This window comes from Syngnathus scovelli, chromosome 12, assembly GCF_024217435.2.
Source record: "Syngnathus scovelli strain Florida chromosome 12, RoL_Ssco_1.2, whole genome shotgun sequence".
In the NCBI taxonomy this organism is placed as follows: domain Eukaryota; kingdom Metazoa; phylum Chordata; class Actinopteri; order Syngnathiformes; family Syngnathidae; genus Syngnathus; species Syngnathus scovelli.
In genome coordinates this window covers 154,648-182,408 of record NC_090858.1, presented here as the reverse complement: position 1 = coordinate 182,408, position 27,761 = coordinate 154,648, and the positions used below count along the sequence as shown (strand labels likewise).

Sequence of the window (27,761 nt, the reverse complement as noted above, 5' to 3'; positions counted from 1 at the left end):
CTGCCTGCCTGCCTGCCTGCCTGCCTGCCTGCCTGCCTGCCTGCCTGCCTGCCTGCCTGCCTGCCTGCCTGCCTGCCTGCCTGCCTGCCTGCCTGCCTGCCTGCCTGCCTGCCTGCCTGCCTGCCTGCCTGCCTGCCTGCCTGCCTGCCTGCCTGCCTGCCTGCCTGCCTGCCTGCCTGCCTGCCTGCCCGCCCGCCCGCCCGCCCGCCCGCCCGCCCGCCCGCCCGCCCGCCCGCCCGCCCGCCTGCCTGCCTGCCTGCCTGCCTGCCAGGTGTACGCAAGACCTGTCAGCGTCTCCATGTCAGCAGAGAACCCGCACATGCGCCTAACCACTGTCATGTTACGATTTGCTGGTCTAAACTCTCACTCACCGAGAGAGGCAAACATTGACGCATCAATCTAACAGCAATTACAAACGGCTCCACGCCAAGCGCCCCCCAGTCGCCGTGACAATCTGGATGATTGATCACCGGCGCCACCGACTCTCTAACCCGATCAGGCAAATTACCGTGCCGACCGCCAGGGCCATCTGAGTCCCCGACTCAAAATTAAATCCACTGAGCTCATCACCTCAATGCAGTGACATGCTTTCTCACACGTTACTACATGTCCTCCCTCCCTCCCTCCCTCCCTCCTTCCACACTTCATCCTCACAACCCCCTCACCTTTTTCTCCAAAAGAGGGAGAGCCACTAAACAGGGCCTCTGGGGGACCGGGGCCCCGAGTGACAGCCATGCTGGAGGAACATGAAGACAAATTAATGTACTAAAGACTTAATGATCCTGCACCCACAGAGGACGAGAGATGGGAGGAGGGAATGTTGTTTACTTTATTAGTTTACAGCAGATTAATGGGGATAATCATTTAAGTGATGGAGATGGATTACCCTCTCAAAGCCGGACACACACACACACACACAAACACGCGTGCACGTGCACGCACACGCACGCACACACGCACGCACGCACGCACACACACACGCACGCACGCACGCACGCACGCACACTTACTCAATATAACAGAACTGAATAGTGTGTTGTGGTGTTGGTATGGCTGGCCTTCCATCGCAGTTATTATAAGGTGGATGGACATTTTGCATTGCTTGAGTCAAAGAAAAGCACTCTTCTAATTGACTTGCAATACACCCACGCCCTCTAGCGGCCAACAAGAAACACACTAATGCATATACTGTTTCTACTTGGCGGATTTTCGTTTTCCGTGGGTGGTTCTGCAACGCATCTCCCGCGGAAAAACAGGGGGTCAGTGTACTATAAATAATTTGAGCCTTGCAGACGCTATACTGTTGAGACAAACAACCAATCACACTCACACTGAGTATGAACTGAAAGCACCGTGCCTGTGTACAGAATTGAGTGTCACGTCTCGTCCCCAGCCGTTCCACGATGTGTTTGTTGTCATGGTTTCTGTCTGTGTGCTCGCCCCCCCCCCTCCCCCCCTCCCCTCCTGTGTTGCCTCGCAATCAATGTAATCACAGTCACCTGCCTCTTGTTACCTGTCATGTATATAAGTCCCGTCTGCCCCTCTCGCCCCGTCGCATCGTTGTTGTCTTCATGTCTTTTTGGTTCTAGTCGTTTTCAAGTCTATTTCGGTTAGTCAGTCAGGCATGTTATCGTTTTGTTAAGTCATGTCAGTTCGCCGAGTCTGTCTTTTGAGTTCCTCCAATAAAGCATGCTGGTCCAAGCTGCGTTTGGTCGCCCTGCTCCATCCGAACCGTGACATTGAGGTGAGTGAACAACTCCAATGAGTGAGTGGCCTACTGTTCTGTTCTATTGTAATATGAACTCAATGGAGACGGCAACTAAATAATTCAACATTGTCTGATGTCATTTATTGTATTGGGTTCGAATGTATTTTCTGAGCACATGATGTGCAGGCACTTGAAGACTGAGGAACACTTTCACATTGTAATGAGTGTCCACTAGCAAAAAGTAGCTCTATCAAGAAATTCAGCTTTTGCCAATCCAACAATGCAATTTGTTTAGCTTGACTGTCATTGTGGCATTCACTACCCTATATACAGTACGCGCAATGCAATGCAATGCAATGCAATGCATTGCAATGCAGTGAAGTGGTACTGGACAACGGTTTTCCATCATCCTACTGAGAGCTGTGGCTAATATTTTGACACTCAAAATAGCATAGATAAAATCTGAAAACATCTGATCCAGTTGGACTACAATCTCTTTTTTGCAAACCGGCAAGGGGAACAAAGGAAGTAGTATTTTCTAATCTCTCACTTGAGTCACATGCGGCGGTGAGCATACTCCCTCTAGCGGTTGAGCAGTATAATGCCAGCACAAACAGAAGTGAACGTGAGAGAAGAGATAAGCGGGAGGGGAGGGAGCGGCTGTCATCACTCGTATATATATTTTTATCTGTGTGTTGTGAGAGTGACAAAGACTCGAAAGTGAGCCTTATCTGCAACGCCATCTCTATTGAGCAAGTGCAATTTGAGCACTTTCCCCCATGACTGAAAAGATCTATCGCAAGCAAAGATGGACCGTTTTTCACCAATATCAAAAAGTGTCACGACTCGTCCCCGGTTGCTTTATTATGTCGAAGTGTTACCATGGTTTGTGTAAACCTCCCTCCCTCCCGCCCCAGCTCGCCTGCACCTTTTTGCTATTTCAACGGTGCCGCGTTTCGGGGATTAGAACAAAGATCAATGTCTGTTTTTTCATGCATGGTAAGGATGCGCGCTGTGGACCGCTCGGCCCCACAGCACCGTCAAGGTTGTACGCAAATGATACGGCCAACGCTCGTTTGTTTATCCGTTTAACCGAATGAATGACGACGTCGTTCCAATCATTCATTACGACTACTTTTGGATGACCGACCCTGCCGCAGGGATGGGCTCTGACACACTTGCAACGCTAATAGACAAGCATTGTAGACAATAAATATGTAGAATGATTTTATTGTTTGATTGATTGTCTTTAAGAATCACAAATGCTCCACAATCCATCCCTTACACCTGATTGTATGCAAAGAAAGGAAAGGCCGTCAATGACAGCTGCAAAACCATACAGCCAGTTAATCATTTGATAGCATTTCCCAGAACGATGGATGAACAATTGATTGTTTGCAGAGCAAGAATGCTTAAAAGTGATGCAGGTCTTTTGCACACACGAAGGGTAGTTGACCATTACAGCCGCGATCATTCCACTGATTGTTAGCTGTAGGAAGACAAGACAAGACAAGTTATTTTCTGTTGAAATGTCCATTCCCTTCATGGCGGTTGGTTCGCTCGCTCGCTCGCTCGCTCGCCCTTCCTCACGTACTACGTACTTTGGAAGTTGATCTCGACACAGTCTTGATTTGCGTTCATGGTTGGCCTGTTAGTCGCCCAGTCGAAGAAATCAACCTCTGAGCCATCCGTCCATAAATAATCTCCATCCTGAAAGACGACGTTGCATTTTTTGCTTTTCAAAAAATGACCATTTCACTTCCAGGGAAGCTGAATGAACGAATGAACGAATGAATGAATGTTGGAACGGCCCAATGAACTGACATCAGCTTGTCGGAAAAAAACCAAAAGCATGGACGTTACCTCGATCCGGTCGTATAGTCCAATCCAACTCCGCTCAAAAGAGCCAGCCCCCGCCAGAATCACTTGGCGGACGACTTCATTTTCGAGTTCATTGTGGATGGAAACCAGGTTTCCGCCGAGAATGTTGCAGATAGTCTAAGGGTGGAAAAAGCCAATTACATGAACAGAAGGCAAAACAAAAAAAAGCCCCCCATCTAGTTTTCATTTCTGCATCAGTACCTCCGCAGTACGAAAACGGAATGGCTCGTTTTGGAAGATGAAACAGCGGGTGTCCAACTGAGTCCAGCCGGCAGGGCAACGAAGTCCTGCCACATACGTATTTGACAATCAAAAGCAGTTCCGAGACCACATATTTGACAATCAAAATCAGTTAAGAGAGTTAAGGAGCCAACGGCAAGACGCCTTGTTGTTCGCTCGTTGTTGCTATTCCAGACGGTTACCGACCCATTTTGACGGAAGCGGCCCACTGTGAGAAAGGAAGAAGAAAAGAGTCGATCCTTTTTCACAAATACGGATGGAACAACTGGCAGTCAAATAGGGGGCGCGCAAAGCACCCAGCCATTGTTCAACTTACACTTCCACTGATGCCGCCACACAAGAGTAACACGCCAAGGGCAAAGTGCATCTGGCAAATGAAAGAGAAAAGCACTTGCGGTCAAATGAACGTCGACCGACTTTGGCAACGTCAAAGAGGTTTGGGTGCCCTTTGATGCTGAACAAGCCTTGTTACCTTTGCTGCCTGTGCTGAGCGATCTGAATGAAAGAGCGCAACTTACCTTCTTTTTATCCAAATGAATGACGGTCAGTTTTTTTGGATGAGGCGGTGACGCACGCTGGAATCAATGTTGGGTTCAGTTGGCACGATGTGTAATGAATGTAATTACAGAGATGCGCCACTCCAGTACAATAAATAAAAAGAAAGAGGTAAACGTGTGATCATGTCGGAACTGGGACAGCAGCCAACGTGTCAATCATTCGTCAGCTTGTAATTAAGCCCATTCCAGATCGACAAGCCAGAAGCGGCCATCGTGTCAGTCATTCGTCAATCATTCACACCATTGGGGTTGGGCAAGGCTGTTAGGATCCTGAACTCTCTTCCCCCTTGTGCGTAGCGTCCTGTACTTACGTACGTACGTATTGATTGTGTTATTTGTTTATTTAGTATTTATTCATCACTCTTCATTGTTTGTTTTATTTTCTTGTGTTGTTGACTTGTACATATGTACATTGTGACCTATGTCTTGTCACCGTGGGATAGTGGGAACGTCATTTCGATCTCTTTGTGCGTCTCGGCACGTGAAGAATATAGCAGACAATAAAGCAGACTTTGACTTTTTGGCAAGTTAGCCCAATTCAAGTCCATTGGTTTGGGCGTGGTATGGTGGAGGCTATAATTGGTCCAAAACAAACGTTTCAGTTTTGGTGCTGTCTCTGGGGCTGCTTCCAAGCTGGATTGATGCCACGCCACGCCCCGCCCAGCTCATACCACCCAGAAACAAGCATTTGAACCTGTCAAACAAGAGTGCATGGAAGAAAAACAAAACCAAACAAAAAATGTGAATCTGAAAGATCTCAAATTTTGAAAAAACATATGGAAGTGAAAAGAAAGAGATGATTCCAAATAATGACCGAAGCAAAGCCGACATACTTGCGCTACAAAGAAGCCAGATGTTGGCCAAGGACCAGCAATATCTAAAAATCAGAACCTGCTCTTTTAGCCACGTCAATGGAATTCAATTTCTAGGTCCTCCGCATTGAATAAGATCTGAAATTCAGCAATATGTGTGTCAATTTGTAGCAAGTGATGCGAAACGGCCATCCCATAGTCCAGCAACCTGCTGGAAGCGACGCAGCGCCAACGTATACCAGTCAGCCCATCATTATGACGTCCGTATTTATTGAAGTGGTGAAAGCTGCGTTTGCGGAGTGACTGCGGTGCTCGAGCGTTGCGGGCTGTCCCTTCGATCCTCATGGTCCAAGTGTCCCAGAGCAGCGAGCAGCAGCGGAGCCACGCCCGGGAATCATTCGGTGATCTAACCCCCCAATTCCAAGTGCCAAGCAGGGAGGAGGCAATGGGCCCCATTTCTATAGTCTTTGGTATGAGCCGGCCGGGCGCCCGGGCTTTGAACCCACAACCTTCCAGTCTCAGGGCGGCGGACACTCTACCACTAGGCCACTGAGCTGGTATCCCGTTTCATACATTACGTCCATTTTGTCCATTGGGAAAGGAACATTGACGGAAAGACTGAAGACTGATTGATGGCCAGCAGTCCCTCCAAAGAGAATGGGCTCTCCATTGACAGCAAACACCTTAAGTTCATCCAATTCCTCAGTTATGTCAGGCAGGCAGGCAGGCAGGCAGAGCTCAGGTGTACATAAGTCACTTTGCATATTGACGTGTGGCCCTGAGGCAACGTTAGTGAATTGCATAGGCACATAAAAAGGCAGCCAAGACTCAGCTGTACACAGTCCTGCCGTGTGGGAAGACACCAAAGAAAACAGCAGCACGCCAAGACAAAGTCTGACCACCTTTACGGATTACAAAACAAAGGTAGGTCCCCTTTTGATGAGTCTTTGCAGTGGAGTTGATGAGCTTCACAGTTAAGGTCAGGCCAAGGTTGAAAAGCCGCGAGTTGCGCCCTTTGCTTCAGATCGCTCAGCACAGGTAGCAGATGGAACGAGGCTTGTTCAGCATCAAAGGGCACCCAAACCTCTTTGACATTGCCAAAGTCGGTCGACGTTCATTTGACCGCAAGTGCTTTTCTCTTTCATTTGCCAGATGCACTTTGCCCTTGGCGTGTTACTCTTGTGTGGCGGCATCAGTGGAAGTGTAAGTTGAACAATGGCTGGGTGCTTTGCGCGCCCCCTATTTGACTGCCAGTTGTTCCATCCGTATTTGTGAAAAAGGATCGACTCTCTTCTTCTTCCTTTCTCACAGTGGGCCGCTTCCGTCAAAATGGGTCGGTGACCGTCTGGAATAGCAACAACGAGCGAACAACAAGGCGTCTTGCCGTTGGCTCCTTAACTCTCTTAACTGATTTTGATTGTCAAATATGTGGTCTCGGAACTGCTTTTGATTGTCCAATACGTATGTGGCAGGACTTCGTTGCCCTGCCGGCTGGACTCAGTTGGACACCCGCTGTTTCATCTTCCAAAACGAGCCATTCCGTTTTAGTACTGCGGAGGTACTGACGCAGAAATGAAAACGAGATGGGGGGCTTTTTTGGTTTTGCCTTCTGTTCATCTTGTAATTGGCTTTTTCCACCCTTAGACTATCTGCAACATTCTCGGCGGAAACCTGGTTTCCATCCACAATGAACTCGAAAATGAAGTCGTCCGCCAAGTGATTCTGGCGGGGGCTGGCTCTTTTGAGCGGAGTTGGATTGGACTATACGACCGGATCGAGGTAACGTCCATGCTTTTGGTTTTTTTCCGACAAGCTGATGTCAGTTCATTGGGCCGTTCCAACATTCGTTCATTCGTTCATTCGTTCATTCGTTCATTCAGCTTCCCTGGAAGTGAAATGGTCATTTTTTGAAAAGCAAAAAATGCAACGTCGTCTTTCAGGATGGAGATTATTTATGGACGGATGGCTCAGAGGTTGAGTTCTTCGACTGGGCTTCCGGCAGGCCAACCATGAACAGAAATGAAGACTGTGTCGAGATCAACTTCCGAAGTACGTAGTACGTGAGGAAGGGCGAGCGAGCGAGCGAACCAACCGCCATGAAGGGAATGGACATTTCAACAGAAAATAACTTGTCTTGTCTTGTCTTCCTACAGCTAACAATCAGTGGAATGATCGCGGCTGTAATGGTCAACTACCCTTCGTGTGTGCAAAAGACCTGCATCACTTTTAAGCATTCTTGCTCTGCAAACAATCAATTGTTCATCCATCGTTCTGGGAAATGCTATCAAATGATTAACTGGCTGTATGGTTTTGCAGCTGTCATTGACGGCCTTTCCTTTCTTTGCATACAATCAGGTGTAAGGGATGGATTGTGGAGCATTTGTGATTCTTAAAGACAATCAATCAAACAATAAAATCATTCTACATATTTATTGTCTACAATGCTTGTCTATTAGCGTTGCAAGTGTGTCAGAGCCCATCCCTGCGGCAGGGTCGGTCATCCAAAAGTAGTCGTAATGAATGATTGGAACGACGTCGTCATTCATTCGGTTAAACGGATAAACAAACGAGCGTTGGCCGTATCATTTGCGTACAACCTTGACGGTGCTGTGGGGCCGAGCGGTCCACAGCGCGCATCCTTACCATGCATGAAAAAACAGACATTGATCTTTGTTCTAATCCCCGAAACGCGGCACCGTTGAAATAGCAAAAAGGTGCAGGCGAGCTGGGGCGGGAGGGAGGGAGGGAGGGAGGGAGGTTTACACAAACCATGGTAACACTTCGACAGAATAAAGCAACCGGGGACGAGTCGTGACACTTTTTGATATTGGTGAAAAACGGTCCATCTTTGCTTGCGATAGATCTTTTCAGTCATGCCTGCCTGCCTGCCTGCCTGCCTCCCTCATCAGCTGTGGAATAAACGTGACAATTGGCCTTTTTCCCGAGTGAGCGTAATTGGCGCTGGAGGACCGTGCACTGCACAAACTCTCAGTGCATGGGCAGCCATTGTTCTTGCTTGGCGTGCCATAGTCAACCTCTGTTGCCAGACTGTGCATTTCTTGCTCTCAAGTTGAGTCCTTTGAGAACGGGGCCCCTTGTTTTGGTGTTGCATTGCTTGACTCTTTTGCTTGATAGACATTTTGTTTGTTTCTTTATTCCTTGCAAACTCTTTTGCTTAACTGGCTTTGTGTTTGTCTCTTTATTGCTTGCAAAGTCTTTTGCTTGATAGATGTTTTGTTTGTCTTTGTTTGCGTGCAAACTCTTTTGATTGATAGCCTTTTTGTTTGTCTCTTTATTCCTTCCATGTTTTGGCAAGCACCTGCCTTCAGCATGTAGACACACCTATGTTGAAGAATGTGTTGGGCAAGGCGTAGCAGATTGACAGTAGCTAAACAATGGCCTGTACATTGTTTTAGCAGGTGTGTCATCAGTTTGGAAATGCTTGGCACTCATTTGGCCCTTAGCGTCTCTATTTCTGTGCCCGTGAGAAGGTGGCCCAAATTCCTCACCGAGCTCCAGAGAAAGCAAGCGGCCCGCACTTTAAATAGGGGAGCTGACGAGTGGCCATTACGTGCCCGTTACGTGGCCGTTCCGTGGCCGTTACGTGCCGAGCGTGACAGGACGGGAGGGGCCAGAGCAAGAGAGACCAAAACCACTTTTGAATTCCTCCTATTTGATTCAACTCGTAGGAAGGCTTGCAAAATGCGTGCAAGAGTCAACAATATATGGCCACTGAAAGAAAAGGCTTGAGCAAAATCCCCCAAATGCTTGGCCAAAATACGTAAGTGGCAGCGTTTCATACAAAAAGAGTTTGGCCTGTTTATGACGCACATTTACACCTCCCATCTCGCCCGCAAGGCAACCTCGATTGCGAGAGATGCGAGTCACCCGGCTCACTCTTTGTTTGACCTTCTGCCCTCTGGGAAGAGGTACTGGAGCCTGCGCTCCCGCACCACCAGACTCGCCAACAGCTTCTTTCTCCGGGCTGTTAGGACCCTGAACTCGCTACCCCCTTCTGCGTAGCGTGAGGCAGGCACTGTTGCGCTTTTTCTGAAATGTCTGCTGTACGCGCACTTGCTCCTTTTTTTTTTTTGCTCCTCTTATTTATTTATTTATCTATTTATTTATTGTGTTATTTATTCAGCACGCTGTTGTTATACTTGTTTACTTGTTTGTCTGTTGTGGGCCATGTCTTGTCACCGTGGGATAGGGGGGAACGAAATTTCGGTTTCTCATTGTGTCTTTGGCGTGTGGAGAAATTGACAATAAAGCTGACTTTGACTTTGACTTTTGACTCTCCCTGACAGGAAGGAGATGTTCTATGGATGGACAAGTGCATACAAATCATGATTGAGCTCCATTTTCAAGGCCGCTCACATGAACACCATCAAATGGGCGGGCTCCTATTGTCGCATACGCTGCCCAAAGTCTGCCGGCCAGATGATCTGCACCATTTTTTCAGACTAATTGGGAGATTTTCTTTGAACAAACGCTTCTTTTCATTGTGAATTAGTTGAGGTCGAGTCCAAGCGAACTCAAGGATCAGTCTGAGAAGAACACACACTACTCTCCTTCATTGCGAGTGGAGGGGAAGAAGAAGAAAAAAAAAAAGACCATTTGCACATGACTTTGTTAGATTAAGACCAAAGCTGCACGTGACGACAATTCAGCCATTTGGAGAGGAATGAACGATATTGATTCCGTTCCTATCAAGAACAAAAAAATTCACCATGCTCAAACTTAAACAGTTGTGCTTGGCATTTGTACAACTTTCACAAATCTATATTTGAGTCTGTAGTTGGTGAAATGCGTCTTCTAGTAGTTTTGCTTTTCTTTTGTCTGACTCTTGTTTGCTGCCTTTGTATTTATTTGTGCGTCACGTGGAGCTTAAGGCGCCGTTCGGAATCGAGCGCTAATCCTCCCCGAGCGAGCGAGCTACTGACCGAGCGACTGACCGAGCGACTGACCGAGCGAGCGACTTCCTCAATACTTTTCCTTTTCCCTCGACCATTTGATTTGTTCACAACAGGGCTCATTGTCCCACTTCTCTTTCCTCTTGGTTTTTCTTTCTTTGTTTCTCTGTTTCTTTCTTTGTTTCTTTCTTTGTTTCTTCATTCAATCTGTTTTGTTCCTTTCTTGTCCTCCACTCTGCTGCTAGCCTTTGCTTTTTGCCCCCCGCTCCCCCCTCCTGGATTTTTCCTCATCTAAATTGACTTAGACTTAATTGCTTCCCGCAGGTCTTTCTCTTGGTCTGTCACGTTGCAGTCCGTCATGTGATGACACTATCCAGCTTGTGTATTGGATTGTGTATTGCACAGCCAAAGGAAGGAAGTGAGACATGCTCTGCGGTTTATGAAGCCACGGACGGACGCAGTGGCTTTGCACTCGAAGCCCAACGTGACTGGTTCAGCTATGCCGTCCATCGCTCGTCGTGTACAATGAACTCTCCCGGACTGCGTGGAAATTCACGACGACAATTTTAAATGGCCGAAGAGGTTTTAATCCCGGCATCTGGCAGAATAATCCCGGTAAGTAAAACCTTTGCTCAAAGTGCTCCAGATCAGGGTCAAACTTAAAAGTGGCTGTCGATATCGTGATTATTTTTATTGATTTTTTTTTTTTTTTTTTTTTTTCCCTGCACTGCATTTTCCTCCTCTTCGGCCAGCAGCTATTCCGAACGGAAACGTGTGACATTTTCTTTGATGGTTTATTTGACCTTATCCATCGTTTGTGCTTTTTGCGTGCGTCCCTAATGTATGAAACGTAAATGGCAGTGCACTCTGACCTTCTTTGGTCGCCCGGAGGAATGCGAAGCGCGCCGAGACCTTTTTAGAACAAAATGCCGTTTCACTGACGAATAATAGCCATAGTGTTTGAACACGAGTGAGCCCAAATGCGAAGCACAAGCCTCAAGCGAGGCAAGCAGCAAGGCAAGCAGCAAGGCAACGGTAGAGGAATGCCTCAATTGACATTGAGTGGTAAGTCCGATGATGTCTCCTTTTCTCTTCTTTTCTCTTTTGCTTCCAAAGCATCTTACAGGCTCACTGTTGGCCGTGGCTTTTCTGACTTCCTTTGGAAGTTCTATGCTCTATGGATACAATTTAGCTGTGGTCAACTCTCCAGCGCTGGTAAGCAAGCTACACTCCCATCCATCTCAAAGTATTTGAGTCCAAAAATACCAGAACCACGTTTGATGAATAGAAACAAGATCAACATTCCATGCCAGGAATGTAGACTGCCATATTTGTTTGTTTGTTTGTTTTTTCTTCATTGAGCTAATCATCCGTCTTTCTTTCCTTAGTATATCAAGGACTTCTACAACCAAACGGCGTTGAGGCGCAATGGAACCGGACTCAGCGGGGAGACGCTGACACTGATGTATTCACTCACCGTGTCGGTATTTGCTATCGGTGGTCTGCTGGGTTCATTGATCGTGGGTGTGCTGGTCACTCGCTTCGGCAGGTGAAACTTTTCATATAGTAACCAGTTCATCGAATAGTATTCAGTAAAGCCTTACGGCGATCGCGGTCGTGTCTTTAGTGTGGCACGTGTGTGTTGTCGATGGCAGCCAGGCAGCCAGCCAGCCAGGCAGCCAGCCAGCCAGGCAGCCAGGCCCATACCTTTGAGCCGCACTAGCTGCCGGATTGTTTTGGAATGTGCCTTTTTGTGGTCTTTCTCTGCACAGACCGCCACGCGTATCTGTGCTGTCGTTTCAGGAAAGGGACAGTGGTCAAGAGCACAGTTCTGGTGTTTATTGCCGGTTCCTTAATGGGCTTCAGCAGGAGCTGCGGTTCCCCCGAGATGGTCATACTGGGTCGTTTCATAACAGGGATCCACTCAGGTCATCGTCTCTTCCGTCAAAGTACCATACTATGACCACAACGCAGAGCTTAAGGTCTTTAAGGCGTCTTTTTTTGCCACAGGCATCTCTTTGAGCGTGGTTCCAATGTACCTGGGTGAGATTGCGCCCAAAAACCTCCGGGGCTTTCTGGGTCTGGTGCCAAGTATCTTTATCGGCACAGGAGTCTTTGCTGCCCAAATCCTTGGACTCCACGAACTGTTGGGAAAGGTATAATTCCCAGCTAGCCGGCCGGCCGGTCAACCAGCCAGCCTTCCGGCCGGCCACTGTGCCAATATGCACTCTCTCTGTAAAGTAGCTGTATCGTGCGCATTTCCAATAAAGGTCATGGTTTGCAGGAAGAGCACTGGCCTCTGTTTCTCTCTGTGGTGGCGGGACCCACATTTGTCCAGTTGTTGCTGTTGCCGTGGTTCCCAGAGAGCCCCAGGTACTTGCTGATTGACAAGCACAATGTCCACGCTACCATCACAGGTCAGTAGCAGCATCGTTAGAGCTCGGTCCGTTCCATTCCTTTGCTTTGCTTTGCTTTGCTTTGCTTTGCTTTGCTTTGCTTTGCTTTGCTTTGCTTTGCTTTGCTTTCCCGACACATCTCTGCGGTTTGCTCGCTGTGTCTTTCCTTAGCTCTGAAGCGGTACCGAGCCAATTGTAACATCCAGGCCGAGATTGAGGAGATGCAGGAAGAGCAGCGCTCCTTGTCGTCAGTGGAGACACTGTCGGTGTGGAATCTGCTCCTGGACGAGACGGTCCGCTGGCAGGTCCTCAGCGTGGTGGTCGTCAACGTCGGCATGCAGCTCTCTGGCATCGACGCTGTAAGGAGTATGGCTTGAGCTCGTTCGGGCTTAGGACGGCGGAGGGCTTCTTTTAAAATCACACTCATTGGTTGATCTCCTCATCTGATAGATCTGGTTCTACACCAATGACATATTTGAGAACGCAGGGATTCCCACGCCAGAGATCCCTTACACGACAGCAGGCACAGGCGTGATAGAGATCATCGCTGGACTCGTTGGGGTAGGTACGCCGGCAAACAAGGCCAGATCCTAAAACGGACGGAGCGTTAGCCAATCACCACGTCTGGTCTACGTAGTGTTTCACCATAGAGAAGCTGGGAAGAAGGCCTCTTATGGTTGGAGGTTTCACCATGATGGGAATCTGCAGTGCCGGGATCACGTTTACCCTCATTCTACAGGTCAGAGTTGCGGCTCAAGCGATTCCACTCGCTCCACACTGGGACATGGTGCTCTCGCCTTTCCATCCGGAGTGACTTTGACAGCTACGTTTTTGGTTTTGTTTTTGGTTTTGTTTTTTTCTTCTTTCTCCAGACTCGTTTACCCTTCATGCGTTACGTGAGCGTCTGCTGCGTCGTCGGCATCATCGCCGGATTCTGTATCGGCCCAGGCGAGTCGCTCCGCCGGGACGTCGCGCTCACATGAGTCGGATGCTTTTTGGCCATTTCAGATTGGTTCATTTCAAACCTTTTGTCTGTTATTGATACTGAGGCTGCAAAATGTCATTGTTGCAGCGGGGGTCCCTTTTTTGGTCACAGCAGAGCTGTTCAAACAGTCCCACCGCCCAGCGGCCTACATTGTCGGAGGGTCTCTCAACTGGCTTTCCAATTTCACTGTGGGCTTTGTCTTTCCCTTCTTACAGGTGAGTGCGCTGGGGGGGCGGAAACAAAAGTGTGGGTTGGGGGACGGAAACAAAAGTGTGTGTGTGTGGGGGGGGGGGGCTGGCTTTGCTTGTAACATGATCTTTTGAGTATTTAGCCACTGATTGATTGCATGTGGTTGGAAACAGGTGCATGCAGACAAAAAGGATTTGGAGTTAGAAAAGTATTTTGGACTGGCAAATATCACATTTTCTTTAGTACTTTTGCAGAGCAAATTGTGCATCTTTGAAGAAATTGTAGTTTGGCATGGGATGACATGAGATGGGATGGGATGGCATGGCATGGCATGGCATGAGATGATGGGATGACATGGGATGACATGAGATGGGATGGGATGGCATGGGATGGGATGGGATGGCATGAGATGGAACGGCATGGCATGGCATGGCATGGCATGGCATGGCATGGCATGGCATGGCATGGCATGGCATGGCATGGCATGGGATGGCTTTGGTCCAAGGCTGCTCAGTGAAAAGCAGCGCACAATTGAATGTCCCATACTCTGTTTTTCTATTTGATCCAATGACTAGATGTCGGCAGGGTCTTACTGCTACTTGGTCTTCGCCAGCATTTGTCTGTCGGTGGCCGTCTACGTCTACGCAGTCATACCCGAAACCAAAAATAAGACCTTTATGGAGATAAGCCGCTTGTTCTCCAAGAAGCAGCCCGTTCTTGAGACCCAGTGCCTTCTCCTGGTGGATCAGCTGAAGCTGAAGAAGATGAACAGCTACGGAGGCCTAGAACATCACTCGCTGGACTTTGAGAGCTCCTCCTCTATACCTTAAGGAAGGTTTCCGTTTGAACCCTTGACTGTTCTTCCAAATGTTTGTCGAGGACACACGTGTGCTGCTTCTGTAACATTGGCTAAACGCAGAAAGCATAGTACAATGTAACTCAGCTCGTGTAGCAGTTCCGTCCAATACAGCCTGCCCTGAACCAACCACATGGCGGATTCAGCACTCGTATTTATGCTCGTCATCCATTTGAACCAATAGAAGAGTCAACAATTGCCATAGCATACTCTTTATAAACCAACGGTGTATTCCGACTTGCTTGGCGAACGCTTATGCAGACAATAACAATGGCGCTAATAAAGCGTGGCTCTACTAACATGTTGCAAATAGCGCATCGCTTTGATGCTTACGGTATGTACTGTGTGTGTGGCTCATGGCTGTCAATGTGTTGTGTATTACTAAAGGAATGGATTGAGCGAGCGAGCGAGCGAGTGAGCGAGCGAGTGAGCGAGGGACGCACGGGCAGCGTGATTATGATGGCTGATTGGGCACACCTGAGGCCTTTTCCACACCTGCTCCCAGCTGCCCTACATAAACCCCGCTCATCCACCCACCCAGCCGGCCCCACCCCGCCCCGCCCCACCCAGCCTCTGGTTGTGTTCCCCCGCCCGCCCGCCTGCCTGCCTGCCTGCCTGCTGTCAGGTCGCTACCTGTCTGTTCTTGGCTTCGCTCCCTGTTTGGCCTTCCCTCCAAAGTGCTGCGTGCCATTTCCCCATCCATGTTTGCAGAATTGTCTTCCAACTTTGGATAAATATTGATTGACGTCATTATTATATTTGTTGTCAGTTTCTGTGTTGAGCAAGCTTTCCAACGATACAAACATTTGGATGACCGTTCAGAATGGTGTGAATTTCCCTTCCCTTATACAACGGGAGTGCGTGACTCTGGTGCCCGTTGTCATAATTGGTGAGCAAAACAATTGTCACTAACAAAGACTGGGGCGGTGGCAGCTTTTTCCGAAAAATCGCTGCTAGACAAGTTAACGCTGCTAGACAAGGTAAAGTCCCAATGATCGTCACACGCACATCTGGGTGTGGTGAAATGTGTCCTCTGCATTGAACCCATCAACGCCCGTGTGATTTGGATCCATCCCCTGGGGAAGAGGGAGGGGAGCAGTGAGCAGCAGCGGTGCCGCGCTGTTGTTTTGATTGGGGGCGGGCATTATTTTCTCGAAAAATGCCATACAACCGGTATGATTGCATTCGTAAGTTGCCACGTTTTGACAAAAGGAGATGACCAAAGGCGGGAACTAAATAGCAACAAAGGAGGAACACGTTAGCGCTTGTGTATTTTCCTCCCGCAAGCAGGCGCTTGGAAAGCGTTTCAAAGCCATTGCTCATGCACAGCTCAAGTCAGCCATGTGCTTGGCAAAGAACGAACCATTGTGTCGCGCCCAGTCAACAGCAGTCCCCTTAGCACGCTTTGAATAGGATAGGATAGGACCGGACCGGACCGGACCGTTCCCAATTTCCAAGCGAAAATCATCTCGATTAGAAATCAATGACAGCGTGACAAATTCTTTGGCAATGTGGGTGCGGGTGCTTTTGTGTGAAGGCTTCGTCTCAGGCTTTGAGTTGCTCTGATTGCTAGTTACATGACGTTGCAAAGGAAAGGAAAGGAATGCAATGCAAGGAATTGTTGGGGGTTTGCCGCAGCCGTCCTTGAATAAACCCTGATCGCAATCGATCACTGGAATGTTGCCCTACACCTGTGGCAGCGCCTTCCCCAACTCGCTAGCGCCCTCCTACGGACAACCAGCACTACTGACTCCAAACGATACAGAAGCGGCAGTACTGACGACAGACAGACATGACGACACAAGCAAAATATGTTGTTGCTGATTTTTTCTTAGCTCTCTACATGTTTTAGTTTGACGTACTCTTAAAAAGGAATAGACAGAAACGCGTCCAAAAGTTGCATTTCAATCCTGCATGGAGCCATTGTCCAATCATTTGAGCACAGCCCGAGTTCCTTCTCGAATCCTTCAAACATCCCATTTAAAAAGCTTTTCCCCCAAACTTGTTTTCCCCCAAACTTGTTTTCCCCCAAGTCATGCATGTCTCGCTTGCCCGCCTCGCGCCAACTTTTCGTCTGCACATAACAAGCTTAGCCACGAGATGGCACCGACGATGCATGCAATCAGTCTGTTGGTGGAGGGACATCGGGCGGAGCAGGTTGGCGAGCTGAATAGAGAAGGAACATGTTGCCTGCCTGCGTGGCTGCCGGCCTGCGTGGCTGCCGGCCGGCCTGCCTGCCTGCCTGCCTACCTGCCTGCCTGCCTGCCGGCCTGCGTGGCTGCCTGCCTGCCTGCCTGCCTGCCTGCCTGCCTGCCTGCCTGCCTGCCTGCCTGCCTGCCTGCCTGCCTGCCTGCCTGCCTGGCTGCCGGCCTGCGTGGCTGCCGGCCTGCGTGGCTGGCTGCCTGCCTGCGTGGCTGCCTGCCTGCCTCCGTGGCTGCCTGCCTGATGCCGCCCGCCTCATTGGATATTTCCAATAGACTGCTTCACTCTGTTTGATCACAAGAGAGTTGCTCACCCAAGGCCTCATCTTGGAATGGCCAAAATGACACCCACTTGTTATTGCTCAAGTCGTTTCCGATTGTTGAAAGCCAGAAACGACAAATAGCCAATCCGCAGCTCAATACACAAGCGAGGGAGTCTGTGGGCCTTTATCTGCTGCATAGCTAGTTTACCTTGAAACCTATTTGAAGTCATTGTCATCTGGGCTGCTTGAATGTGTCCCAGAGCCTCATCTTAACAAGTAGCGGCAGTTCACAACTACGTGAAATAGTGGATCCCCCCACACACGTACACACAGACACACACACACACGAGTGTCTGCCTCGGCGCATAACAATACAAGCGTTTCCCACCGTTGTCATCCTCCCTCCACTTGTTTCTCTTGACCCTGAGAATGGCCTTTACAGCCTTAATAGCCACAACACGGCAATAGGACGGCGCTTTGGACGGCAAATTGAAACCGCCGCCGAGCGCATTTGGGCGTCCGGGCCAACCATACGGTCGTTCGCTTTCAAATACGTATCTATACAGTGTTGCTGTCATTACATTATTTTCTTTGGTGTGAGCTTGTGCGACAGTGAGAGAGTGCGTGTGTGTGTGTGTGTGTGTGCGTGTGTGTGTGAGAGAGAGAGAGAGAGAGAGAGAACGAGTGGTGACATTAGCAATAGACGGATTGCTCTTCTAAGTCTCATCCTACAGGTGATTGATCAGTTAACAACTATTTCCCTTACAGACCCTTGATTGAGTGAGTGCTGCGTGTCTTTTTTCTGTGTGCGTGTGTGAGAGCCTGACGGCGATTGCCTCAGCTTGGGGTCTTTCAGCTCTTTTTCTGTGATTTTCCTTACATATTCATTGTGCTGCCGCTGCCGCTGCCGCTACTGCTGCCGCTGCTGGTGCTGCCGCCGCCGCCACTGCTGCCGCCGCCGCCGCTGCTGCCGCTACTGCTGCTAAACAAAGGTTCTGCATTTCACCCTCTGTGCTGTTGACAGGGGTAGCTCCAGGTATCCTAACCATTAGGATGGAAAGATTCTCTGCTAACCTAATTGTTGTCCATGGCTTGGCATATTGCTGACAATAGTGGCCAATGCAGGCAGGCAGGCAGGCGGGCGGGCGGGCGGGCCGGCAACTTTGTGCAATGATTGGGTCAAACACCAGAGAGAGACTCGGATGACCTTCAATCTGGCTCCCAGTTTAGCACCTATGATGGCTTAGCTCGCTCATGTGTCACCATTGTCAACTGCAAGATCCTAAGCGACATCCCCTGGGCCGGGTGGAGGGAAGCAAATGCTCAAATTTCTACATATAATGCCTTAGTCAATTCATATAAACATTTGAAGTTCAGCTTTGAAGGCACGCTTACTTCTTGACTTCTTCTAACGGCGAGAAAAGAGCAATCGACCCAGGTTGAGCGAAAGAGCGAGCTGACAGCTGTGTGCACTGCAAGGCGGCCGGCCGGCCGGCCGGCCATTTGATTGGCGGGCGGGCGGGGGTTGATTGATAAGGACCCCCCTGCTATTTCAGTGACAGCTTCTGTCAGAGAGCCACCTCACGTCAAATCAGATGAATCAACTGCTCAAGCCTGCCCCCACCCCGACACCCACACACACACACACACACAGGCAGTACTACTGTGAATCCAATAAAAGCACGCTCAAACGAACCTTGCAAATTTGAAAAAGCATCCCAAACAAAGCAAAGCGTAATGCTCCATAGCTTTCAAATTCCATACCAAGAGAAAGCTCAGCTTGGAATTAACCAGACCGCTTGAATGGAGTCTTTTGCACCAAACACGGCACGCCGTTCATCCAATCCAATCAAAGTTCTGTGCGCTCAGATGTCTCCGTCAACCTTGCTGGCTATTTCAGTCCGCTGATAAGTCCGTGTAATAGGGAAAAGGCGGAATGTTCTGAGAAGGTCAAGTGAGTTCACGCTCCAAACTAGGCCTGATAAGACGAGCTGCGTGAAAACACGCACTCCAATTCATCTGCAAGACAGGCAGGTGTACAAAGCTGACCCCCGACTGGACATCAATTCATTACAGCGTCTTTATGGGCAGAAAGCTGTGCTTGGCCAGATGTTTTCTACAGTCAAAAGTACGGCTAGTATCAGCCCCCCCCCCCCCGTTGTGAAGGTGCGCAAATCGATCGACTCCGAATGTGCCGTCATTCCGGTCGGCCGGAATGACGGCAAAGGTTTCCGTGAGTTGTCAGGGTTATCAGCCCACGGCAGATAGCCAAGTAACCTTCTCTGTCGCCACCTGCCGTGATAGGTGGAGCACAGATAACGGCTAAAGTGTCACATACCCGAGCGTGCGTGCCTGCGTGCGTGCCTGCGTGCGCGAGCGAGCGAGCGTGCGAGCGTGCGAGCAGCCAACCTCCCAGATCATCCCAAATGCATGAAGAAAGAACTTTTTTCAAAGATGAATGTTTATAAAAATGGCTAGCAACATCTAGTTGCAATTTTAGTACCGCCACGATGTTCAATTTGTCTTTGCGGGCCAAATATAATGACATTGCGGCTGGCCAAATTTGACTGGCTACTGGGCCAGAGTTTGACGGCCCTGCTCTTCCTCTGGCTGGGCCTTCGTGGAAGTCATTGAAAATGTCTTTGAAGAAATTGACATTGTGACTAAAGACCCCACTCTATAGTTGACCTTGACAAATCTAAGATTTACAACCACTGATTTGAAAATCAGTATGGATACAATTGTAGCTCTCCAGGTCCTTGCTTGCCAGTGTCATCTGTGTGTGCAGGTTCAGCCGTGTCAGACTGCTATCGTGGTGGCGGCGGCGGCGGACTACTACGCTCCAAGAGCGACATATGATTAAATGAGCACAGCCGGCGCCTCTCTGGAGGAGAAACAACAGGTCTGAACATCATATACGTAGATCCCTTTGCAACCTTCTCTCTCTCTATTCTCTCCCTCCCGTCTGCTTTTTCGATGATTTATTTATTTATTTATTTATTTATTTATTTATTTATTTATTTATTTATTTATTTATTTATTTATTCATTCATTCATTCATTCATTCATTCATTCATTTATTTGGTGCTCGTGCTATGATGACGGGATAAGTATGACTCACCTTTCATGTAGATGTGTGTGCATGCACACACATGTTGCTCCATTCAACAGCAGGCCCATTTGGTGATTGTCCCTTGGAGGAATTTGAAGAGTGCAGCATGTGCGGTCCCCGTCAGCTCATGCTAATGTCATTGTCATGGCGTGCCAACATTTGAAGTTAGATGACACAGTGAAAAAAAAGTCACCATATGCTCACTACAATCATTTTCAAGTGACATGACTGGAATTTGCCACCATGCAAATGGGGATGCTGCTGCTGCTGCAGCAACAGCTTTTTGCAAAGCGCTGGTTGGCTGGCTGGCTGGCTGGCTGGCTAGCTGGCTGGCTGGCTGGCTGGCTGGCTGGCCGGCTGGCTGGCTGGCTGGCTGGCTGGCCGGCCGGCCGGCCGGCTGGCTGGCTGGCTGGCCGGCCGGTCGGCCGGCCTGGCTGGCCAAAGTGAGAGCAAGGTGCAGATGGCTGCATCTTGCGCCATTTCAAATTGGGCTGCCCCACTCGCCGTATTTCATTTTAATATTGGAGTCAGTGGCTTTTGACTCTTAAGTAGGACACAACACATGCAAAGAGAAGGTCCCTGAGGGTTTCTAAAGATGATCAAAACGAAAAACAAAAGTGTCGGGATGGAAAGCCAAACTCGTGAGCCCGGAGTGTCCGTAGTAAGTGTCAACGCCTTACCGTATGTCCAGCAGTGACGATGTTAGATCAAATGAAAGTGATTGAGACTCAAGCGTATCAATTCATTCTGCTCTATACACATTCCATGATAAGCACATCACAACACCATTGATGGAAGGTTTGGGCGTCAATATTTTTTTCCCAGGTTCTTTTGGAGCTCCAAATACACTACGCCACAGCTCAGTGGCCTAGTAGTAGAGTGTCCGCCCTGAGACTGGAAGGTTGTGGGTTCAAACCCCGGCCGGGTCATACCAAAGACTATAAAAATGGGACCCATTGCCTCCCTGCTTGGCACTCAGCATTAAGGGTTGGAATTGGGGGGTTAGATCACCAAATGATTCCCGAGCGCGGCACCGCTGCTGCTCACTGCTCCCCTCTCCCCCAGGGGATGGATCAAAATCACATGGGGATGGGTTAAATGCAGAGGACAAATTTCACCACACCCAGATGTGTGTGTGACGATGATCATTGGGGGGACTTTAACGTGGTGATGTCTTTGTCGATATGCCACCAATGTTAGCTGATTCTTTCGTTTCTATTTTGGCTGTCAAATGTGAAGTCATCAATAATTGATTTCCATAACTCTGCTGGGGGAACGGAGAGAGTCCGTAAAGTAGCCAGAGAGCAGGAGCGGAGGGGGAAGGGGATTTGCCCCCCGCTGGGCTGCTGATGGATGGAGGGATGGATGGATGGAGGGATGGATGGATCGAGGGAGGCAGGCAGGCAGGCAGGCAGGCAGGCAGGCAGGCAGGCAGGCAGCCAGGCAGGCAGCCAGGCAGGCAGGCAGCCAGGCAGGCAGCCAGGCAGGCAGGCAGCCAGGCAGGCAGCCAGGCAGGCAGCTAGGCAGGCAGCCAGGCAGGCAGCCAGGCAGGCAGCCAGGCAGGCAGCCAGGCAGGCAGCCAGACAGGCAGCCAGGCAGGCAGCCAGGCAGGCAGGCAGCCAGGCAGGCAGCCAGGCAGGCAGGCAGCCAGGCAGGCAGCCAGGCAGGCAGGCAGCCAGGCAGGCAGCCAGGCAGGCAGCCAGGCAGGCAGCCACGCAGGCAGCCACGCAGGCAGCCACGCAGGCAGCCACGCAGGCAGCCATGTCATCATCGTTCCATCCCTCCCACGAAACCCCCACTGGTGACCTTACCCTGCATTAAACTTTTTTCATCAAGTATTTTCACCTTGACAGACAGGTCACAATAGTGTTCTCAAAAGTCCATTTCAAGTGCTTGGCCGATTTCATGAGAATGTTTATTCGTAGTTTCACCGATACACATCAAGTTTCATAATGAAACAGGCTACTTGAGGTGTAACTAGCCAGATTTGGTGGAGCTTTCTCTCTCTCTCTCTCTCTCTCCCTCTCTCATGCTTTTAAGACTTTACGCGCGTCCCGTTGATTGTTGCAGCTAAAAGGATCGACAAGGCTGCTCGTTTCTTCACTCCACAAGCTTTTACAAATGAAAGGAGGGCTCTTTTTTCAAAAAACGCTAATCGTTTGTAATCCTTTTAATGTCTGTCACGTTGCTCTGTCAATACACACAAGTGAGCCTTCGTGCGTGCGTGCCTGCCTGCCTGCCTGCGTGCGTGCGTGCGTGCGTGCGTGCCTGCAGCATCCCGAGCGAGCCCGGAAGAGTGATGGAGCTGCCGTTCGGCGCGCGCGCGCGCTTTCACTCGGCCGCGGCTGCATTGCGCTCAAATTGAGGATGTCCTTATTCGACATTATAGGCCGATGACTGTGATGGCGCAGGTTGGCATTTGCACTCAGTCCCAGAGTTGGCTATTTCTCTCAGGTAAAGAGATGTTTCAAGTCAGAGGGGGTGACTGGGAGGGGTCGACGGGCGAGGAGGGTGTGAGGAGGGGTGTCTGCTTTTGTTCCACAGAAAAAGGGGGCTTGTTCTTCGCAGAGCAGCTTGACATTTTAACCGGCGAGGAGCGCCAAGTGAGACGCTTGACAGCGGAGCGGAGCGAAGCGGAGCGGTGTGTGTGCGTGCGTGCGTGCGTGCGTTCGTGCGCGTGTGTATGGGTTAGGGTTGGAAGCAGTCAGTGCGGAGGTGCACCGTCCAGTCCAGTGTGAAATTCTACCAGAGCCGAGTGGGTCAGGGTTCTGCAACCTCTCCGAAACCAGTGACGAGACCGCACCGGCGGGCGGGCGCACGCAGGATCACTCACAACACCTGAACGCCGCGCCGCGCCGCGCCGCGCGGACCACGAGGAGTGCAGGCGTGCAGAAGAAAAAAAATAAAGTCTGATGATACGGACGAATTTCTAACACGATCGGACTTCAAGGAAAGAAACAAAAAACAAAAAAGCAAAAGAAAGAAAGAAAGAACGAAAGATTAAAGTAGATTAACTAAACCATGCAGCGCCTTTTCTAACAATTCAACTCTCAGCCCGGCTTCTGCAAGTGCACTTAAGACTTTTGCTTGCCTGCCTGCCTGCCAGCCAGCCAGCCAGCCAGCCAGCCAGCCAGCCAGCCAGCCAGCCAGCCAGCCAGCCAGCATTATCTATTAGGACCAGTTGAAATCAACTTAATAAGTGTACTCAGTGGACAACAACGGACTATGTCCGTTTGACACGAATATGCTCAAAACCAAATTGGCTGTGCGCCCGTGAGCGCTCGCTCGCAGCGCAGCACGCACCTCTGCGACTTTTGTGGATTTCTATCAAATCACTTGGAGCTTGAGGGATCTATTTCCCGCACGCAAGAACGTCTGGACTGACAAGTCTTTCAATTCCTGCAAGTGCTTTTCCCCTCCATCCAATATGCGGCCTACATCTAGATGTAGATTCGTGTAAGTATACCTACTCTTTTCCTTCTTTTTTTTTTTCAGCTTCACTGTGTTTGTATCAATATTCCAAATCCGCAAACTAAATGTGATTTGCACATTACAGGTTTATACACGTATTCGCATTCTTCTTCTACGCTCAGGTAAGTTGTTTTATTTTTACCTCAACAATATTCGTTCAGTCTTCATTTTGGAATGACTCTATTTGTTAAGCGCAACCTCCACTAGGATTTGAACGTAAGGTGAGGGCAGAATAGAATAGGCGGCCGGCCGGCCGGCCTGCCTGCCCACCGGCTCACCCGAGCCGGGTCAGCCACCCTGCCGGTTGCACATATAGCGGACCCGGTGCACGGGCTTTTGCTTGCTCCGAGACAAATATATACGCTTGCTCTCATTCTACCACGGCCGACTAGGACAGGTGGAGAGGAAAAGCAAATAGCAAATAAATGTTGATTTATTTTATTTTTTTTACGGTTTGTTGCGAAGCTGTCCTTCAAACTGCCGTAGATAAAATAATAATAAATCATAATAATACAAAAACAAATTTGTTTGCGACTCCTGCCGTCGATTAAAAAAAAAAAAAAAGAAACGAAAAACACTCGATTGAGTTTGCATTTTTAGACGCCGAGGTACTGATTGTGATGACATCTAATTTCTGACAGGTAACCAATCAGTCCCCGCCTAATTTCACGCAGCATGTAAGCGAGCAGAGCAAAGTGACAGACCGCGTGAGCCGCAGGTTGATCCGGATCTACCAGCTGTACAGTCGGACCAGCGGCAAGCATGTGCAGGTCCTCCCCAACAAGAAGATCAACGCCATGGCTGAAGATGGAGATGTGCACGGTAAGCGCAACGTCGTCTGCATGCGTCGCCGATGGGAATTAGATTAGAATTATTGACACTGAAGAAAATGTTTTTTTTTTTTTTTTTTTAAGATGCATTATAGCCAATTCAAATCAACCATTTTGTTCTGCTGAAATGGGCAAATTTACATTTTCACTTTTGCTTGGAGCATGTAACAAATATATTGATTGCCCTGTACGCTAAAGTATGTAGGATGGTCCTTTATGTACGTTCTCAGTCTTGTTATCCATTTCCAGTCAATATTTTGGTATGATTCTTTATGAGAAATAGAACAGAAAGAAAGAAAGTTGACTTCAAAAGAGAAGTTTTGCTCGTGAAAAATACAACCAGCAAGATATTTGTAGATCTCAAGTTGTTTATTGAGCTGGATACTATATTTTGATTTAAGAAAGGATGAAACATCAAGTAACTATTTTAGGTACAGATCGTGTGCAAAGGCATTTGACATCTTTCTGTACGTCTGGAAGAACCATTAAAGTCTTAAATCCACCTCCCCAAAATTTCCACTTCACAATTTTAAATGCTTAAAGTGGAACTTCACAGCAGTTCCCTGTCGTTTTGTTGTTACAGGTGAGGGAGTGTGCCCCGTTGACTCAATTTGAATATGATACAAAATGATGTCTCTTTTTTTTTTTTGTGCAGTGCAACAAATATAAATGGGGGGGGGGGGGGGGTCTTTGTAATAGATTTGTATTCAGTTCAACAGCAGTCTCAGCCCCCACTGCCATCATAGACTAAAGATACAGTATTTTCAAGACAATATAGATTCACTCCAATTTTGTACACTTGTGATGACGTTTTTTTTTTTTTTTTTTTTTTGGGGGGGGGGGGGGGGATACATACCAGTGCATAGAAAACTAAAAATGGCCTATTGCTCTGCAAATTCCCTAAGCTTCATAGATCTCGGCCCCTGTTGCTGAAAAGCAATCCAGCCGAGGCCATAATTCCTTAGCGTTACAGTATTTGGGGGCATATAGAGATAAATGTGAATGCAGATTTATTTGAAGATAAATTCCTGATGGGGATGATGGGCTTGCCTCCTTAACTTTCAAAGACTCCAAAGACACCTGGTTATATCATTTTGAAAGAATTTCAGGATACATCAGTCCATGGAAGGGAATGATTCCACAGGTTCTTGTTTTACGTGGATACTATGTGTGGACAGGAAGAAAGGGAAAAGAAAGGCTGCTGAAACTCAATTTCAGACCTGCATGCGCGCGTGCGGCGCTCATGTAGCTGATGAACATAGTCATAGAAACATAGTTGCTCAAAGCCTTCTCTCTCATTAGCGGCGTCTTTTGTTAGTGACAATGTTTTCTTTTTTGCTCAGCCAAACTCGTCGTGGAGACCGATACGTTTGGAAGCCGCGTGCGGATCAAGGGAGCCCAGAGCGGCCTCTACATTTGCATGAACAAGAGGGGGAAGCTCATTGGCAAGGTGAGAACTCCCATGACTCTCCTTGTTGTTGTTGTTGTTGTTGTTGTCGTCGTTGTCGTTGTTGGCTCTCGGGTCAAATGTCAAAGGTCATGTGAGCTCAATTCATAAGAACAAATGTCTAGTTTTAATGATGTTTCATGTTGACACAAAGCAAGATGAAGCTAACATCAATGATGCAAGATGAGAGACATCTGAATTCACAAGACTGTGAATGAACACATTTAATAGCATAAGTCAAGGTCCAATGGAAAAGTGATGATCTAAATGGCGGTAAGATTGTAAGAATCATTTCACGGATCCGCTCCCTCCCTCCCTCCCTTCTCAACGCACGCACGCGCACACACACACATATAAAGGGAGTGGCCGGCCGGCCACCCACCTAGCTCGCACCCTGCCTCGTATACCATCTGCCCGTAGCTCAATTACAGCATGTCCCAGCCCCATGAAAAAAAAAAAAGATACAACAGAAAGAGTCTTTTGGATGTACATACCTGTTCATAGGATTGCATCTCCTGTTCTGCAATTGAGTCGGTGCGCTAGCTAGCACTTCTTGTCCAGCGAGTTGAGTCATAAATTATCCTTGAAACTACGCAATGTTATCAACCAATGAAGAGGAACACTTCACTCAAATTCCTACAAGCCATACCGACAGTCAATCAACAGTTTGTAAGTGAAAAGTGGCTGTTTTCACCCCAAGCAACCGCCCTCCCCTCGCCTCCCCCCCCCCCCCCCCTCGCCTCCCCTCCCCAGTTGTAATGTAAGTAACATATGCTGCATTTCCAGAATGAGGGGAGGAGGCATCATTGCCTTAGCATGTGTCTGTGCATGCAGGGTACAGGCACTTCCAATTGGGTTTTTGAAAAGCAAATCAAATGGCGCGCATCACTCTGACTGTGCAGAAAAACGGACAAGGGCGCGACTGCATCTTCACCTTCACCGAGATTGTGTTGGAGAACAACTACACGGCGCTGAGGAACGCCCGCTACGAGGGATGGTACATGGCCTTCACCCGTCGAGGACGGCCGCGAAAAGGCTCGCGGACGCGCCAGCACCAGCGTGAGGTCCATTTTATGAAGAGACTGCCCAGGGGTCAGCAGCCCGCGCACCCCGGCCACCGGCGACCCTTTGACTTTGTTCACTACCCCTTCAACCAAAGGACTAAACGTGCGCGCTACTCCGCAGAGCGCTGAGCAATCCAAAAAGTGCTGAGGCAGGCAGAAGGGAAACAAACTGCCAGGCTGAGCCAGGCTGAGCCAAGCTGAGCCAGGCTGACCTAGGCTGAGCCAGGCTGAGGCAGGCTGAGGCAGGCTGAGGCAGGCTGAGGCAGGCTGCTGCATTTATCATCACTAGTTGATTCAGTGCTCTCTTCTGCTAGGTGTACTGGATGTATTCTTTTTTTTTGGGGGGGGGGGGGGGACTGTAAATAGACAAGAACTCTATTTTTGTACATGAGATTTTTAATTCCTGACTATAAACTCAAAAATAGTGCGTTATTTTTTAGAAGCACAGAACTTATTGAACTATTATTGACAAGTTAGTAGAGCCTTGTTGGTTTTTCAATATCTCTTTTGATGGTGTCCCTTGAACTGTAACTTGAACAGATTGAGCCCAGTTCAGTGGCCAATGACCGTGTTCATTTATGAGGAAATATGCGGCAAACACAGGAAGCTACGTTTGAATATCAGCGCTGAGTACTATTATGACATTAAGGTGTAAAAAAAAAAAAAATCCATCTTGGACATACTCATTGCCCCTCTCCTCCAACTCTCTTGTTCTTTGTATGTCTGTTTTGATACATAAAAAAGGATATATTTTATTTGACGTGTAAAAAAAGGATGAAATATTTATTGAGATATGTCATGAAATACTGAGAATAAATACCTACGTGTTTGCTACT

At 48.7% G+C, this 27,761-nt stretch overlaps 4 protein-coding genes across 9 annotated transcripts; 3 read left to right on the top strand and 1 right to left on the bottom strand.

Annotated features, from left to right (window-relative positions):
* Positions 1–1,516: 1,516 nt before the first annotated feature.
* On the top strand, positions 1,517–24,406 carry slc2a15a (solute carrier family 2 member 15a). 4 transcript variants are annotated; one of them, XM_049735487.2, is made up of 14 exons: positions 1,517–1,744; positions 9,506–10,726; positions 11,228–11,326; positions 11,500–11,660; positions 11,915–12,039; positions 12,122–12,267; positions 12,396–12,528; positions 12,679–12,866; positions 12,958–13,068; positions 13,145–13,246; positions 13,380–13,455; positions 13,580–13,707; positions 19,790–19,903; positions 24,303–24,406. In XM_049735487.2, the coding sequence occupies exons 2-13, from the start codon at positions 10,682–10,684 to the stop codon at positions 19,862–19,864; spliced, it is 1,389 nt and encodes a 462-aa protein (XP_049591444.1). In that variant the 5' UTR covers positions 1,517–1,744; positions 9,506–10,681; the 3' UTR covers positions 19,865–19,903; positions 24,303–24,406. The 4 variants fall into 4 exon arrangements, with proteins under 4 accessions (XP_049591444.1, XP_049591443.1, XP_049591442.1 ...); XM_049735486.2 differs by having other exon boundaries at positions 24,259–24,405; XM_049735485.2 differs by lacking the exons at positions 19,790–19,903; positions 24,303–24,406 and adding an exon at positions 14,257–14,671 and having other exon boundaries at positions 1,529–1,744; positions 10,436–10,726.
* LOC125978291 (ladderlectin) lies at positions 2,923–4,431 on the bottom strand. Of its 3 annotated transcripts, none has more exons than XR_011087860.1 (7): positions 4,302–4,387; positions 4,146–4,196; positions 4,016–4,037; positions 3,791–3,876; positions 3,572–3,706; positions 3,310–3,478; positions 2,923–3,197 (listed from the first exon to the last, which is right to left on the bottom strand). XR_011087860.1 is itself a non-coding variant. In XM_049735497.1 (7 exons), exons 2-7 carry the CDS (start codon positions 4,194–4,196, stop codon positions 3,121–3,123), a joined length of 480 nt encoding a protein of 159 aa, XP_049591454.1. In that variant the 5' UTR covers positions 4,348–4,431; the 3' UTR covers positions 2,923–3,120. The 3 variants fall into 3 exon arrangements, 2 of the variants coding, with proteins under 2 accessions (XP_049591454.1, XP_049591453.1); XM_049735497.1 differs by having other exon boundaries at positions 3,310–3,418; positions 4,348–4,431; XM_049735496.2 differs by having other exon boundaries at positions 3,310–3,418; positions 4,302–4,386.
* On the top strand, positions 6,033–7,626 carry LOC125978292 (ladderlectin). The gene is made up of 7 exons (XM_049735499.2): positions 6,033–6,122; positions 6,351–6,401; positions 6,510–6,531; positions 6,671–6,756; positions 6,843–6,977; positions 7,139–7,247; positions 7,352–7,626. The coding sequence occupies exons 2-7, from the start codon at positions 6,351–6,353 to the stop codon at positions 7,426–7,428; spliced, it is 480 nt and encodes a 159-aa protein (XP_049591456.1). The 5' UTR covers positions 6,033–6,122; the 3' UTR covers positions 7,429–7,626.
* On the top strand, positions 21,765–27,761 carry fgf8a (fibroblast growth factor 8a). The gene is made up of 5 exons (XM_049735495.2): positions 21,765–23,569; positions 23,670–23,706; positions 24,226–24,406; positions 25,758–25,864; positions 26,764–27,761. Exons 1-5 carry the CDS (start codon positions 23,541–23,543, stop codon positions 27,052–27,054), a joined length of 645 nt encoding a protein of 214 aa, XP_049591452.1. The 5' UTR covers positions 21,765–23,540; the 3' UTR covers positions 27,055–27,761.

Coding starts and splice junctions, on each gene's coding strand:
- LOC125978291 (XM_049735497.1), bottom strand. CDS start 4,196: ATGCACTTTGCCCTTGGCGTGTTACTCTTGTGTGGCGGCATCAGTGGA. Junction 4,038..4,145: donor GTGGCGGCATCAGTGGAAGT/GTAAGTTGAACA, acceptor CCTTTCTCACAG/TGGGCCGCTTCCGTCAAAAT. Junction 3,707..3,790: donor TCCGTTTTCGTACTGCGGAG/GTACTGATGCAG, acceptor TTCCACCCTTAG/ACTATCTGCAACATTCTCGG.
- LOC125978292 (XM_049735499.2), top strand. CDS start 6,351: ATGCACTTTGCCCTTGGCGTGTTACTCTTGTGTGGCGGCATCAGTGGA. Junction 6,402..6,509: donor GTGGCGGCATCAGTGGAAGT/GTAAGTTGAACA, acceptor CCTTTCTCACAG/TGGGCCGCTTCCGTCAAAAT. Junction 7,248..7,351: donor TGTCGAGATCAACTTCCGAA/GTACGTAGTACG, acceptor GTCTTCCTACAG/CTAACAATCAGTGGAATGAT.
- slc2a15a (XM_049735485.2), top strand. CDS start 10,682: ATGGCCGAAGAGGTTTTAATCCCGGCATCTGGCAGAATAATCCCG. Junction 13,247..13,379: donor CGTTTACCCTCATTCTACAG/GTCAGAGTTGCG, acceptor TTCTTTCTCCAG/ACTCGTTTACCCTTCATGCG. Junction 13,708..14,256: donor TTGTCTTTCCCTTCTTACAG/GTGAGTGCGCTG, acceptor TCCAATGACTAG/ATGTCGGCAGGGTCTTACTG.
- fgf8a (XM_049735495.2), top strand. CDS start 23,541: ATGCGGCCTACATCTAGATGTAGATTCGT. Junction 24,407..25,757: donor TGAAGATGGAGATGTGCACG/GTAAGCGCAACG, acceptor TTTTTTGCTCAG/CCAAACTCGTCGTGGAGACC. Junction 25,865..26,763: donor GGGGGAAGCTCATTGGCAAG/GTGAGAACTCCC, acceptor CTGACTGTGCAG/AAAAACGGACAAGGGCGCGA.